Source organism: Carcharhinus amblyrhynchos, chromosome 23 (assembly GCF_965287045.1).
Source record: "Carcharhinus amblyrhynchos chromosome 23, sCarAmb.v2.hapA, whole genome shotgun sequence".
In the NCBI taxonomy this organism is placed as follows: Eukaryota; Metazoa; Chordata; class Chondrichthyes; order Carcharhiniformes; family Carcharhinidae; genus Carcharhinus; species Carcharhinus amblyrhynchos.
Genome location: NC_137346.1, coordinates 788,155 through 802,430, shown reverse-complemented (window position 1 = coordinate 802,430; position 14,276 = coordinate 788,155). Strand labels below are relative to the sequence as shown.

General features: G+C 42.9%; 2 protein-coding genes across 3 annotated transcripts in view; one reads left to right on the top strand and one right to left on the bottom strand.

The window, feature by feature from the left end:
- The window catches only part of pigl (phosphatidylinositol glycan anchor biosynthesis, class L), a 96,601-nt gene extending 83,761 nt beyond the window's left edge, over positions 1-12,840 (top strand). The window contains exons 5-7 of one of the 2 annotated variants that reach the window (XM_080210957.1): positions 2,622-2,653; positions 4,445-4,541; positions 9,628-12,840. In XM_080210957.1, the coding sequence (XP_080067083.1) occupies positions 2,622-2,653; positions 4,445-4,541; positions 9,628-9,658 (160 nt within the window). In that variant the 3' untranslated portion in view covers positions 9,659-12,840. Of the gene's footprint in view, positions 1-2,621; positions 2,654-4,444; positions 4,579-9,627 lie in introns of both variants that reach the window. The other variant, XM_080210956.1, reaches the window with a different exon arrangement.
- A 708-nt stretch (positions 12,841-13,548) lies between these two features.
- cenpv (centromere protein V) overlaps positions 13,549-14,276 on the bottom strand; it is a 34,002-nt gene continuing 33,274 nt past the window's right edge. The window contains exon 5 of the mRNA XM_080210958.1: positions 13,549-14,250. Within this exon, the coding sequence (XP_080067084.1) occupies positions 14,129-14,250 (122 nt within the window). The 3' untranslated portion in view covers positions 13,549-14,128. The remainder of the gene's footprint in view (positions 14,251-14,276) is intronic.

The window sequence follows — 14,276 nt, the reverse complement described above, 5'->3', positions numbered from 1 at the left end:
ACGTGGGCCGAAGGGCCTGTTTGTGCTGTAGTGTTCTATGTTCTATGTACAAGCCTAGTTTATTCAGCCTCTCCTCATAGCTCAACCCCCTCAACTCCAGTATCAGCCTAGTAAACCTCCTCTGCACTCCCTCCAAGGCCAAAATATCCTTGCGTAAGTGCGGCAACCAAAACTGCACACAGTACTCCAGCTGCGGCCTCACCAATGCCCTATACGGCTGCAGCAAGACCTCCCTACTTTTATATTCAATCCCCCTCGCTATGAAGGCCAGTATCTCATTCGCCTTCCTGACCACCTGCTGCACCTGCAGGCTGGGTTTTTGCGACTCATGCACAAGGACCCCGAGGTCCCTCTGCACCGTCGCCTGCTGCAGTTTTTCACCATGTAAGTAATAGTCCTTCCTACCATTATTCCTACCAAAGTGGCTAACCTCACACTTTATCTACCTTGATGCGCTTTAAGACTTCCAACACCACTTCTGTTATATGTACACTCCTCAAGACATCACTATTTATTTCCTCCCGAGCTCCCACAGTGTCCTAGGATACTCTTCATCAGGTCCAGTGATTTATCTACCTTGATGCACTTCAAGACTTCCAGCACCACCACCTCTGTAATATGTACACTCCTCAAGACTTCACTATTTATTTCCCCAAGTTCCCTAACATCCATGCTTTTTTCAACAGTGAATACTGATGAGAAGTATTCATTTAGGATCTCACTCATCCCTTGTGGATCCACACGTAGCTGACCTTGTTGATCCTTAAGAGGGCCTACTCTTTCCCTTGTTACTCTTTTGCCCTTTATGTATTTGTAGAAGCTTTTTTGTTTCTCCTTCTTTAATTCTTTTTCCTTTAATCTTTCACTCTATCACTTCTACAGTCCTTTAGAAGTCCCTTTCCAATCTTTCATGTTACTTTATGGTTACTATGTTTATAAAAGTAAACTACTCCATCTCATTCATTTACAATCTCCCAATTGTGAAATATAACCATTCACTTTAAATCACTTTGCTTATCTGCCACATTTAAACTCCTAACCAAGCTAACCCTGGCATTCTGTCAATTTCTGCTTCAATCATTTGCCTTTACACCTATTCCCTATTGGTAGTTTAACCCTAGCAGTCTAACTATCTTCAATTTAATGAAACCAGTCTCACCCATATTCATACACAAATCTGTTTCACAGTATACATTAGCAATGATGAAAAAATATTGAGAAATCTCATTTATCCCACATAGAAGAGGAATTAGTTCACTGAAACAACAGGGGCTGAGGGGAGACCTGAAGAATATACAAAACTATGAGAGGCATAGACAAGGTGGATAGTCAGAGGCTTTTTCTCAGGGTGGAAGTGTCAATTGCAAGGGGGCACAGGTTCAAGGTGAGAGGTGGAAAGTTAAGGGAGATATACTGGGGAAGTTTTCATGCAGAGAGTGGTGGGTGCCTTGAATGCACTGCTAGAGGAAGTGGTGGAAGCAGACACATTAACGGCATTTAAGAGACATCTGATGGGTACGTGAATAGAGAAGGAATGGAGGGATATGGTCCGAGTAAAGGCAGAATGTTCTTTTTAGTTAGGGTAACATGATCAGCATGAACTTTTTAAACTGAGGTGTGGAATAGAAAAGCAAGGATATAATGTTAGACCTTTATAAATTAATGTTTGGCATTTCATATCCTGCGTTTAACTCTGGACACCACACTTTCAGAATGATGTCAAAGCCTAAGAGAAGATGCAGATGGGATTTGCTAAAATGGTTCCAGGGATGTGGGACTTGTGATGTGGAGAAACTGGGGCTGTTTTTAGAGCAGAGGGGGTCACAATTTGGTTTGATAGATGTGTTCAGAATTATGAATGTTTTGATAAAGTAAATAAGAGGAAGAAAGGGAGGGCGGAGAACTACAAGGCATAGTATGATGCTTTTGTATGATGGGTGGCTTGCAATTATACCATAACAGTTGACAGCAAAACTGAGTGAACATGAGGAGGCTATCTGGCCTCTGAGTCTGTCCCATCTATTATTTAAATCATGGCAGATCTGCACCTTAATCTCATTTATCTGTCTCTGGTGGCACAGTGGTTAGCACTCCTGCCTCACAGCGCCAGGGACCTGGGTTCAATTCCAGCCTTGGGTCACTGTCTGCGGAGTCTGAACGCTCCCTTTTGTCTGCGTGGGTTTCCTCTGGGTGCTCCGGTTTCCTCCCAGACATGCTGGTTAGGTGCATTGGCGATGCTAAATTCTCCCTCAGTTTACCCGAACAGGTGCTGGAGTGTGGTTACTAGGGGATTTTCACAGAAACTTCATTGCAGTGTTAATATAAGCTTGCTTGTGGCACAAATAAATAGACTAAAACTTGCTCCATATCTTTTGATATATTTACTCAATAGAAATCTATCAATCTCAATCTAGAAAATTTCAACAGACCCTAGCATTCACGGTTTTTGGGGAGCAAGTTTCAGACTTCTACTATACTCTGTGTGACATTATCGGGTAGTGTTGCTATATTTAAGATTATGGGAATGGGACTAAATGGCCATTTGTTTAAGGTAACACAGATTTTATTGAATGAATGTTCTATAAAATTCTGATTCTCATGTTTCTGTTGCATGTTTGCAGGAAACTTCAATTAGAGAAGAAACTGCCGAATGGTAAGAGGATTGTTTGTCTATCGATCAAAGTGAAACTTCAATGAAAGCCCAGCAGTCAGCCTTCCTCAGTGCCTCCTAATTATCATATAAATAATTATTATAAAATGTAAGAAGTAAATATCAAAACTAAATATGTGTACACACAGATTGTAAATGAGAGGCGAGTCCAAACATAAAAGCTAAAAAAGTTATGCAAATCAATCTTTGGCTTGTCCCTGAGAAGTAGATGATGAAATGTTGCGGCTGTTAATTTGGGTGATTTCAGTAACGCTGACTTCAGAAGTTGAGCAGTTGGTTTGGAAATTCTTTGTACTGCAGGTTAGCTGTCTGTGTGAAATTTGCATGTTCTCCCCGTGTCTGTGTGGGTTTCCTCTGGTTTCCTCCCATAGTCCAAAGATGTGCAGGTTAGGTGGATTAGTCATGCTAAATTGCCGCTTCCTGTCCCAAGATGTTTAAGTTGGAATAATTAGCCAAGTAAATTTGTGGAGTTATGGGGATAGGATGAGGAGAGGCCTTGGGTAAGATGCTCTGTCAGAGAGTAAGTGCAGCCACGATGGGCCAAAAGGCCTCCTTCTGCAATTTTGGGGATTTTTGATTTTATGAAAGCATCTGTCCTGCTTCCTTTTCAACTATGGCTTTGCTGGCTTGCTTCCAGCAATCAGAGAAAGACCTAGTACCTGCAAGCAGCAGGGATACTGAGTTGATATTCTTCAGCTGTCACATCCCAGCACAGTAGGGCTATAACACCAGATTAGTACACACACCAGACTTCAGCTCATTTGTAACTGCTTTTCTTGTGTATTCCTGGAAAGGGGACAACAGAAACATATCTGGAATGTAACTCACAGGAGATGGTTCCTGCTGAGATGGTAATCAGCCTCTATTATCTCCATTGCGGTTCAGTTTTTGCATTCCTTCTTCTGAAACGTCTCTGACAAAGGATGCAACATTCCATTATCACTCTGGGGACTGAGTATAATCCACATAGGAATTCCAGCAAATGGTTACTTTGCTGTCCCAGTTTCTGCTTGTATGCCCTTCTTTTAAAATACATATGTCTTACTTAACATTTCAGTATGTCTATACATAATTTGGAGCTATGATTCATTGTCATGACTGAAGTGATGGCACAAATGTGTCCACTTAAGTTGATGTTTGCTGCAACATTCATCCTACATTGACGTTACTGCATTCTAGGTTATCATACAAATCATATGACAGTCAACTGGACTAACTCATTTGCTCCCTGTCCAAAAGGACAAGATTGCAGAATTTTACTGGTTGGTGCATAGTTATCAGATCACATCTGAGGCCCCCACCCTGAGCAATGCTGCTCCTAATCGATTGCTACATGTTTTAAACTAAAGGTGAAGTCAGAAGAGAATTGTCCAGGGAGGTTTCTGGTTTTCCTGTCTAATTTCTTGCTGATAATTACATAATTCTTAATACCTCACCAATCAGAAAAGGACACAGGTTTCAGCCATACTGCAGAGATACAGCCAGAACTTTTGAATGCAATTTATTTATTGGTGAGGTGGAACTTCCATGTTAGTTTCTACTCCTCCCAAACTGACTGGTTCAGCATTGCACCGGAGCTCAGTATGCCACATTGATTAGTGACATGGTGGATAGCACCAATGGCTGAAGATGTGCATTCAGCTGGCTTTCCAATTATGGATGGAGCTCAGTGTGCATAGCCATTCCTGTGGAGACAGGGGTCGAAAATGAGCAGAGCAACTCCTCTGCTGTGTGTGCTCACCATTCGTTCGGATCGTTTCTGCTCTTTTCCAGGGTGCCAAGCCCTTGTTCTCCAATCCACAAATGTTCTCCGGAAGTACATCTCCATCTTGGATTTGCCAATCAGCTGGCTGAGGCCCCACCATGTGATGTATGTATTACACAGTTGGGAATATCAAAAGGCCAAGGTAAATGAAAGCAACAATGTGAACTGTTTAATCATCAGATTCTTGATAGGTTTTGCCTGATTATACCCACTCAAATACTAAACAAGTTCTAAATAACAGGAACAGGATTCTAACAATGGCTGGGTTCTGACAGCATGTTGGAATCCCTAATTCCCAGTGTTACAAACACCCCCACTATCCACCCCACCCGCCAGTGGGAATTTCCATAAATGTTACGGATGAGTTACTGGCTCAAAGAAGACTGAGGGTAGCAGTGGCTGGGTGTGTTTCTGAATGGAGAGCTATGACCATGGTGTTCTCCAAAAATCAGTGCTCGGACCTTTGCTGTTTGTAACATATATAAATGATTTGGAGGAAAATGTAACTGGATTGATTAGTAATTTTGAGGACTTACTTGGACACAAAGGTTGGTGGATTTGCAGATAGCGATGAGGACCATCAGAGGATACAGTAGCATATAGATCAGTTAGAGACTTGGGTGGAGAGATGACAGATGGAGTTTAATCTGGAAAAATGTGAGGTAATGCATTTTGAAAGGTCTAATACAGATAGGAAATATACAGTAAATGGCAGAACCCTTGAGTATTGATGGGGAAAGGGATCTGGGTGTACAGGTACACAGGTCACTAAAAGTGGCAATGCAGGTGGAGAAGGTAGTCAAGAAGGCATACAGCATGCTTGCCTTCATCGACCGGGGCATTGAGTTTAAACATTGGTAAGTCATGTTGCAGCTTTATTAGAACTTGGAATATAGTGTTCAATTCTGGTTGCCACACTACCAGAAGGATGTGGAGATTTTGGAGAGGATACAGAAAAGATTTACCAGGATGTTGCCTGGCATGGAGGGCATTAGCTATGAGGAAAGGTTGGAGAAACTTGGTTTGTTCTCACTGGAGCGATGGACATTGAGGGGAGATGTGGTAGAAGTCTACAAGATTATGAGAGGCACGGACAGAGTGGATAGTCAGAAGCTTTTTCCCAGGGTGGAAGAGTCAATTACTAGGGAGCACAGGTTTAAGGTGCGAGTGGCAAGTTTTAAAAGAGATGTGCGAGGCAGATTTTTTACACAGAGTAGTGGGTGCCTGGAACTCATTGCTAGGGGAGGTAGTGGATATGGTGGTGACTTTTGAGGGGTGTCTTGACAAGTACATGAATAGGATGGGAATAGAGGGATATGGTCCCCAGAAGGGTAGGGGGTTTTAGTTCAATTGGACAGTATGGTTGGTGCAGGCTTGGTGGGGCGAAGGGCCTGTTCCTGCTGTAATTTTCTTTGTTCTTTGAGTGACCACAATCCGCTGGGAGGCGTGAGAAATTCAGAATCGCAGTTTTATTATGATAGGGCTGAAACTCCTACAGCGTTTTTTGTTGTGGTCTCCACACAAGTTGAATAGCACAGTTCACTGGAACAGTATTCCATTAACCTCTAGTGCAATGTTCTAAATCCTGTGTAGCCTAGTAAACAGTGGCTGTAAATTATACCCATCCCAGGAGTATTTGTTGGGGGCAGTGTAGAGGGAAAGGGAGCTTTACCCTATCTAACCCTGTGCTATACCTGTCCTGGGAGTGTTTGATGGGGGACAGTGTAGAGGGAGCTTTACTCTGTATCTAACCCTGTGCTGTACCTGTCCTGGGGTTGTTTGATGGACAGAAAGAAATCCGACAACACCAGTTTAAAGTCCAAACAGGTTTATTTGTATCAAAAGCCGCAAGCTTTCGGGACAGTCTGTCCCTTCGTCAGGTGGCTGGGAGTTCTGATTGTAAAAAAAGTGTTTGAGTGTTTGATGAGGGACAGGGTAGAGGGAGCTTTACTCTGTATCTAACCCTGTGCTGTATCTGTCCTGGAAGTGTTTGATGGGGGACACTGTACAGGGAGCTTTACTCTGTATCTAACCCCGTGCTGTACCTGTCCTGGGAGTGTTTGATGGGGGACAGTGTAGAAGGTGCTTTAGAACATAGAACACTACAGCACAAACAGGCCCTTCGGCCCACAAGTTGCACCGATCACATTTATACCTACTAAGCCATAGACCTATCTATAACCCCCAATCCCATTAGATCCCATATACTCATCCAGAAGTCTTTTAAAAGACCCCAGCGAGTTCGCCTCCACCACCACTGACGGCAGCCGATTCCATTCACTCACCACCCTCTGAGTGAAAAACTTACCCCTAATATCTCCTCTGTACTTGCTTCCCTGCACCTTAAATCTGTGTCCTCTCATAGCGACCATTTCAGCCCGGGGAAATAGCCTCTGAGAATCCACCCTATCTATTCCTCTCAACATTTTATAAACCTCTATCAGGTCGCCTCTCAACCTTTGTCTCTCCAGGGAGAAGAGTCCCAGCTCCCTCAACCTATCTTCATAAGGCATGCCTCCCAATCCAGGCAACATCCTTGTAAATCTCCTCTGCACCCTTTCAATAGCTTCTACGTCCTTCCTATAGTGAGGTGACCAGAACTACGCACAGTACTCCAAGTGGGGTCTGACAAGGGTCATATAAAGTTGCAGCATTACCTCCCGACTCCTAAACTCAATCCCTCGATTAGTGAAGGCCAGTACACCATACACCCTCCTGACCACATCCTCCACCTGCGAGGCCGATTTGAGTCCTATGGACCCGGACCCCAAGATCCTTCTGCTCTTCAACACAGCTAAGACTCCTACCCTTGATATTGTATTCCTTCTTCCCATTGGTCCTGCCAAAATGGACCACTACACATTTAAGAACATAAGAAATAGGAGCAGGAGTAGGCCATCCAGCCCTTCGAGCCTGCCCCGCCATTCAATAAGATCATGGCTGATCTGTCGCTGCTCAGTTCCACTTTCCCGCCCTCTCCCCATAACCCTTAATCCCCTCTCCTATCAAAAACCCATCAACCCGCGTCTTAAAAATATTTAGCGAGGCAGCCTCCACCACTTCAACGGGCAGAGAATTCCAGAGATTCACCACCCTTTGAGTGAAGAAGTTCCTCCTCAACTCCGTTCTAAACCGCCCCCCTTTTATCTTGAGGCTGTGCCCCCTAGTCCTATTGTCTTTTTTGAGCGGGAAGAGTCTTTCCACCTCTATTCTATCCATCCCATTCATCATCTTATACGTCTCAATGAGATCTCCTCTCATTCTTCTAAACTCTAACGAGTACAAGCCCAGTTTATTCAGCCTCTCCTCATAGCTCAACCCCCTCAACTCCGGAATCAGCCTAGTAAACCTCCTCTGCACTCCCTCCAAGGCCAAAATATCTTTGCGCAGGTGCGGCGCCCAAAAATGCACACAGTACTCCAGTTGCGGCCTCACCAATGCCCTATACAGCTGCAGCAAGACCTCCCTACTTTTATATTCATATTTATATTTACCTGCATTGAAGTCCATCTGCCACTTCTCCGCCCAGTCTTGCATCCTATCTATGTTCCGCTGCAACTTCTGACATCCCTCCAGACCATCCACAACACCACCAACCTTTGTATCGTCGGCGATCTTACTAACCCATCCCTCCACTTCCTCATCCAGGTCATTTATGAAAATGACAAACAGCAAGGGTCCTAGAACAGATCCCTGGAGCACTCCACTGGTGACTGACCTCCATGCAGAAAAAGACCCGTCCACAACCACTCTCTGCCTTCTGCAGGCAAGCCAGTTCTGGATCCACAAGGCCAAAGCCCCTTGGATCCCATGCCCTCACACCTTCTCAAGAAGTCTTGCATGGGGGACCTTATCAAATGCCTTGCTGAAGTCCATGTCAACCACGTCTACTGCTCTTCCTTCATCAATGTGCTCAGCCACATTCTCAAAGAACTCAACTAGGCTCGTAAGGCATGACCTGCCCTTGACAAAACCATGTTGACTATTTCTGATCATTCTAAACTTCTCTAAATACTCATAAATCTTGTCTCTCAGAAGCCTCTCCATCAGCTTACCAACCACTGAGGTCAGACTCACTGTTCGGTAGTTTCCCGGGCTATCCCTGTTCCCTTTCTTGAAAATAGGAACCACATCCGCAATCCTCCAATCCTCTGGAACCTCTCCCGTCTCCATCGGCGACCCAAAGATCATCGCCAGGGGCTCTGCAATCACTTCCCTCACCTCCCACAGTAACCTGGGGTACATCCCATCTGGTCCTGGCGACTTGTCTATCTTGATAGAATTTAAAAGTTCCAACACATCCCCTTTCTTAATATCCACATACTCAATCTTTTCAGTCTGCCGCAAACCTGCAGTACAACCTCCCAGATCACTTCCCACTGTGAATACCAAGGCAAAGTACTCATTAAGCACCTCTGCCATTTCTTCCGGTTCCACACAGACTTTTCCCCCTTCACCTTTTATAGGTCCTATCCCTTCTCTTCTCATCCTTTTACTTTTCACATACTTGTAGAAGGCCTTGGGATTCTCCTTAATCTTATCTGCCAAGGCCTTCTCGTGACCCCTTCTGGCTCTCCTAATTTCCTTTTTAAGCTCCTTTCTACAAGCCTTATACTCCTCCAGATCCTTAACATCTCCTGGCTCTCTGAACCTTTTATACACCTTTCTTTTCTTCCTGACTAGGTTCACCACAGCCTTCGTGCACCACAGTTCCTGCACCCTACCAAAACCTCCTTGTCTCATTGGAACCTTATCGTGCAGAGCTCCAGTCAAACATTCCTTGAATATCCACCACCTTCCTTCTGTACTCTTCCCCAAGAATGCCTCCTACCAGTTTATTCATCCAATTTTCTGCCTGATGTCTTCATATTTCCCCTTACTCCAAACACCTTCCTAGCCTGCCTGATCCTATCTCTTTCAAATGCTATCATGAAGGAGATAGAACTATGATCTCCATCCCCAAGACGCTCTCCTACGAGAGATCCCACACCTGTCCTGGTTCATTAGCCAGGTTCATTACTCTGTATCTAACCCCGTGTTGTAGCTGAGAAGGTGTTAGTGAGTAATGATAGTGTTGCTTTGATGATGCTGGGTGAAGCTTCAAACTGTGAATGTTCACACTGATTGCATTGTTCATTCTGATTGCATGAACTTTTTGGTGCAGATTAATAGCTTGTTTTCCCTTTTACAGGAAGCCATGTACTGTCACCAGAGCCAGCTAGTATGGTTCCGTCGCCTCTACCTGTACATCTCCCGTTACATGTTTATAAACACTTTCCATTTAATGTCACAGTGAACATTTGATGACAGCTGTTTTTCTGTTGTATGCCTTCAAGCTACTGGAGATCAGTTTTCGAAGTAATTACTGCCTGAAAATTGTATTAGAGACTAGGTTAATATATTATTAACAAAACTTTCATGGAATTACATAGAAATATGATGGGAACTAAAATCATGGCTGGAGTTGCTGGAGGTTCTGTGATTGTGCTTTTACACTATTTGGATAATTGATCTAATTCCTTTCTACCGTAACAATAAACAGTCTTGCAGCAAACAGCACAGCTTCAGCTCATTGAGGCACGATGCTGGCAGAAACTTTTGGAAGATTTTGTATTTGCAGGCCACAGATTCCTAATATAGGCAATCAACTAGTTATAAGTAATTTTAAGATAGTTTATTAAGAAACAACAGTTTAGATATAGTGCATTAATTAATGTTGTTCAGCTATTCTCAAAAGTCTTATATTACACAGAAAATATAAGCTTATTAAGGGCCTTAATTTCTCAGTTCAGATGGGCAACATGATCATGCGGGCTTGGAGGACCTTCCTTTTTTTTTTGTACTTTTAATGTCATGGATCTTACGGTAATTAAACTTAACGCAGGGGTGTTAAAATAAAATGATCCAAAGGGACGAGTTTCTTTGTTTGAAAGTAATGAGGGGCCAGGCCAATACGTTTCACAAAAGGGATATCCTTAAAGATGTATATAGCGAGACCCAGGCATTCCAGTTATAAAAACTTCAATAAGTCTAGCATATGCATTACGATAGCTATTGAATAGCAAATAAAATTACCAAATATTCAATTATCAGAGAAAGAATAGATGAAAATGTCACATAACTATTAAATTGATCTGTCTGTGCCAGACACCTGACTTTGTTTCCTTCAGGGCTTGACAGGGTAAATGCTGAGAGAATATTTCCCCTCATGGGAGAGCCTAGGACCAGAGGGCAGAGTCTCAGAATAAAGGGGCATCAGTTTAAGACTGAGATGAGGAGAAATTCCTTCTGAGTGTTGAGAGTCTTTGGAACTCTTTGTCAAAGACAGCTGTGGGGCAGAGACCTTGAGTATATTTGAGGCTGAGATAGATTTTTGATCAGTAAGGGAATCGAGGGTTGTGGGGAAAGGGCCAGAGTGTGGATACAAAGAATGTTGGGTCAGGTCAGCCGTGATCCTATTGAATGGCAGAGCGAGCTCGAGGGGCCAAATGTCTACTCACATTCTTACTTCTTATGGAATTTTCCCAGCATCTTGGATTGAGTGGGAGCTACATTTAGAATAACATTCAGATGTGTCAGTCAAATTAGAGTTTGGATGTGCCAATATTCATTCATGAAAAAGTTGTTTGCATAAATATGTTGCAAACTTTTCCTTTGGTTTCGTGTCATTATGAGAGCAGAGTTCCATTTGCCACTCTGTAGAAGTAGTCCAAAGATGAGCAGATCAGGTGGATTAGCAGTGGTAAATTGTTCCTTAGTGTCCAAAGCGTGGGTGACAAGGTGGCATAGTGGTTAGTACTGCTGCCTCACAGCACCAAGGTCCCTGGTTCGATTCCTGTCTGTGTGGAGTTTGCACATCCTCCCCATGTTTGCATGGGTTTCCCCAGGTGCTCCGGTTTCCTTCCACAGTCTGAAAGACATGCTGTTAGGTGCACTGACCCAAACAGGCACCGAAATGTGGCAACTAGTGCAATTTCACAATAACTTCATTGCAGTGGTAATGTAAGCCTTGTGACTAATAAATAAACTTTAAAATGCGTGGGTCAGGTGGATTAGCTGTGGTAAATGCGCAGGATTATGGGGATAGAGTGGAGGGGAAACCCTGGATGGGATGCTCTTTTGGAGAATCAGTATAGACTTGATGGACCAAATGGCCTCTTTCTACACTTTTGGAATTCTGTGGTCCTATGATTTTCCACAGGTAAAGAGAATGGGTGGCTGACCAATTGAACTCCTAAAGTCTGAAAAGCTTTCCTCAAACTCTTTTTCATTTAGCAATCTTTCTACATCCAAGCAGAGACCTCAATGCAGGAAAAGGGGGCAACTTGCAAAGTGATAGTTGTTTATCCCAAAGAACTTGTTTATTTTCAAAGGTGCGAACATCATCATAAAACTCAGTCACAACCTACTAACATCCTTCCATTCTTGCGTTCGCAATATGAAAATGCCTAACTGTCGACCAAGACAAGGGTTGCCAGCCATTCGGTATTCTGTAGATCAGCTATGAGTTTATTTCTGTTCATAAATTCTTCAATCTTGTGTCTCATTTCTGAGAAGTGCTTTAACACCATCCCATGACTCGGCCAGTACACTAGCGAGAGACCCGGCTGGTACACTCAGCATAGTGAGGTAACATTAAGTGTACTAGCTTAGATAAAATTAACTTTTTCTAACAGTACTCATTTCATGTTCCATGTCTAGTGTTTTAGCACAGTGTTTTTCTTGGTGCAGTATTCAACGAAATGCAGAGAACGCACTATTTGGATTGTCATTCAAGAATTTCTATTTTAATCTTGCGGATACGCCTATCTTTCTGCCCTCTCAGTGCACCATCTAATAGAATGCTCACTGCCCTAACCAATCCATTCCTAATTTATCCAATGCTATTTTTACATTAAAATACCTTCACCCTTGATATCATTCATCATGCTAGGAAGTAAAGCTGTTTTAAACAATTTATATTTCTATTTGTGGATATTAGAAGTAAGCTATCAGTTTAAGTTTAATTTGTGTTTCTAAGCAATGGTTAAAACTGGTTAATTCATGTTAAACAAAAAATGCCAGTATGTTTCTCAGTTGCTGCTAGAAGCTGGTGGAAGAAGGCAGTATCATTGTCTCTCTCTCTCTAGAGGCTTTCTGGAATTTCCAAGACTGGGGAGCCTCAGAGAATTGATCCAATAGTCAAAGCACCAACTCACAGCCGGTGTTGAAAAGCTGCAAATCCAGCATCATCTGAGCATACTTGCTCTGTGTGCCAAGTCTGGAGAAGGGACAGTGTTTACCTTGGAACAACAATGATAGCTAGCTCTTAGGAATTATACTGTGGCACATTTAAGTCTTGTAAAAGTTGTGCTAATTCTTGTATTTATATTCTGTATTCTCAAATATACTTTGTTTGGTAAAAGCTTCCTAGTGGGTCACGTGAATCCTACCTGGCTTGAAACACATTATACCCACAATGCCAAAATCAAATATGAAACTTAGGGTCAAGGCTAATTTCACAAAATACCTTGAAGTTTCTGGCCTGGATCATAACTGTCATTAATATGATGCAACACATGGAGGAATTTTAGTCCCAGCCACCCAAGAATAGGTTTGTTTAGCATTATCCCATTGTCCCTCTGGTTTCTTTGTGATCTGAAGCAATTTCAACATTTATTTACCATGCAGCATGTTATCCTCAATTAAAAATGACATTTTCATTCTCATAGTTTCATGAAAATAGAAAATATACAGGAACAAAACCAAGATATCTGGGAATGAAGCCCCTCTCACCTCCCTGTCTTATGTGTGCACCATTTTATCAGGTAGTGTGCAGCAACCAAATGGTTTAACAGACAGGCTAAAGGGGCAGCTTCTCTCCCCATACAAATTCAGTAAGATCCATTCCTGAGACCATATGCTTACCCAAACATCAATAGAAATTGTTTTCATCTTGAATCAATTCATCAACATAGACTATCCATTACAGACTAATTCACTCAAACGTAGGACCACGTGAAAGAGTTATGTCCTTTGTACAAACTATTATTTGTACATCAGCAGCAACGCTCCTCCACCATATCTCCACACTCCAGTTTACCCTGGACAAAGGAAAGGCTGAGAAGTCACATTCTTCTACAGTTTCTTTAATTTTGATAATGGTTACACATCCAAGTTTTCAGCATTTTAAAATAGTCCAGCTGTGTTGTCTCAGACTGCTTGGCTATTGTGGTCAATGTTAGGGTGATGTGTGTGTGCATGTCCCTCTGATTGTTTTTGATCTGATCTTGGTATGAATGGATAGCTGCAGTGATCTTGCTAAATTTTCCAGGGCTGGATTTTACACTGCACCACTGTTGGGTTTGAAACCATGAGAATGGGGGAGGGACTCCCAAAATACAACAGATAATCTAGAAAACCACCACCACCCCCATTCCCCCCAACCTGTCTCAAACTTTGAGTGCCGGGAGAATTGGACAGCTTGCCCACACTTGGGCTTACTGAGGCCTTTAAGTGACTATTTAATGGCCAGTTTAGGGCTTCATCCTATTCCCGTACTATTTCATCCATGAGGGGGGGCAGTCCACATCAAATAGCTTCAAAGCTTTAGTTCCAAGGGCTGGTGATAGGCAAAGGGGTGGGAGGAAAATAGGAATATGAGTAACCAGAATTTGATGACGTGAATGAACCATGAATGTTCACACATTCAATTACTTAGACAAATTCTTTAGAGTTTTGTGCTCCTCCATGCTTTTCTCCCAGTTCTTGCCATTGAAAAGTTCCACAGTGATGCTGTTCACCGTGCCTTCATCCAGGCAGTAAGCCATCACAACTACGGACAGAAAATACAGCAGATTC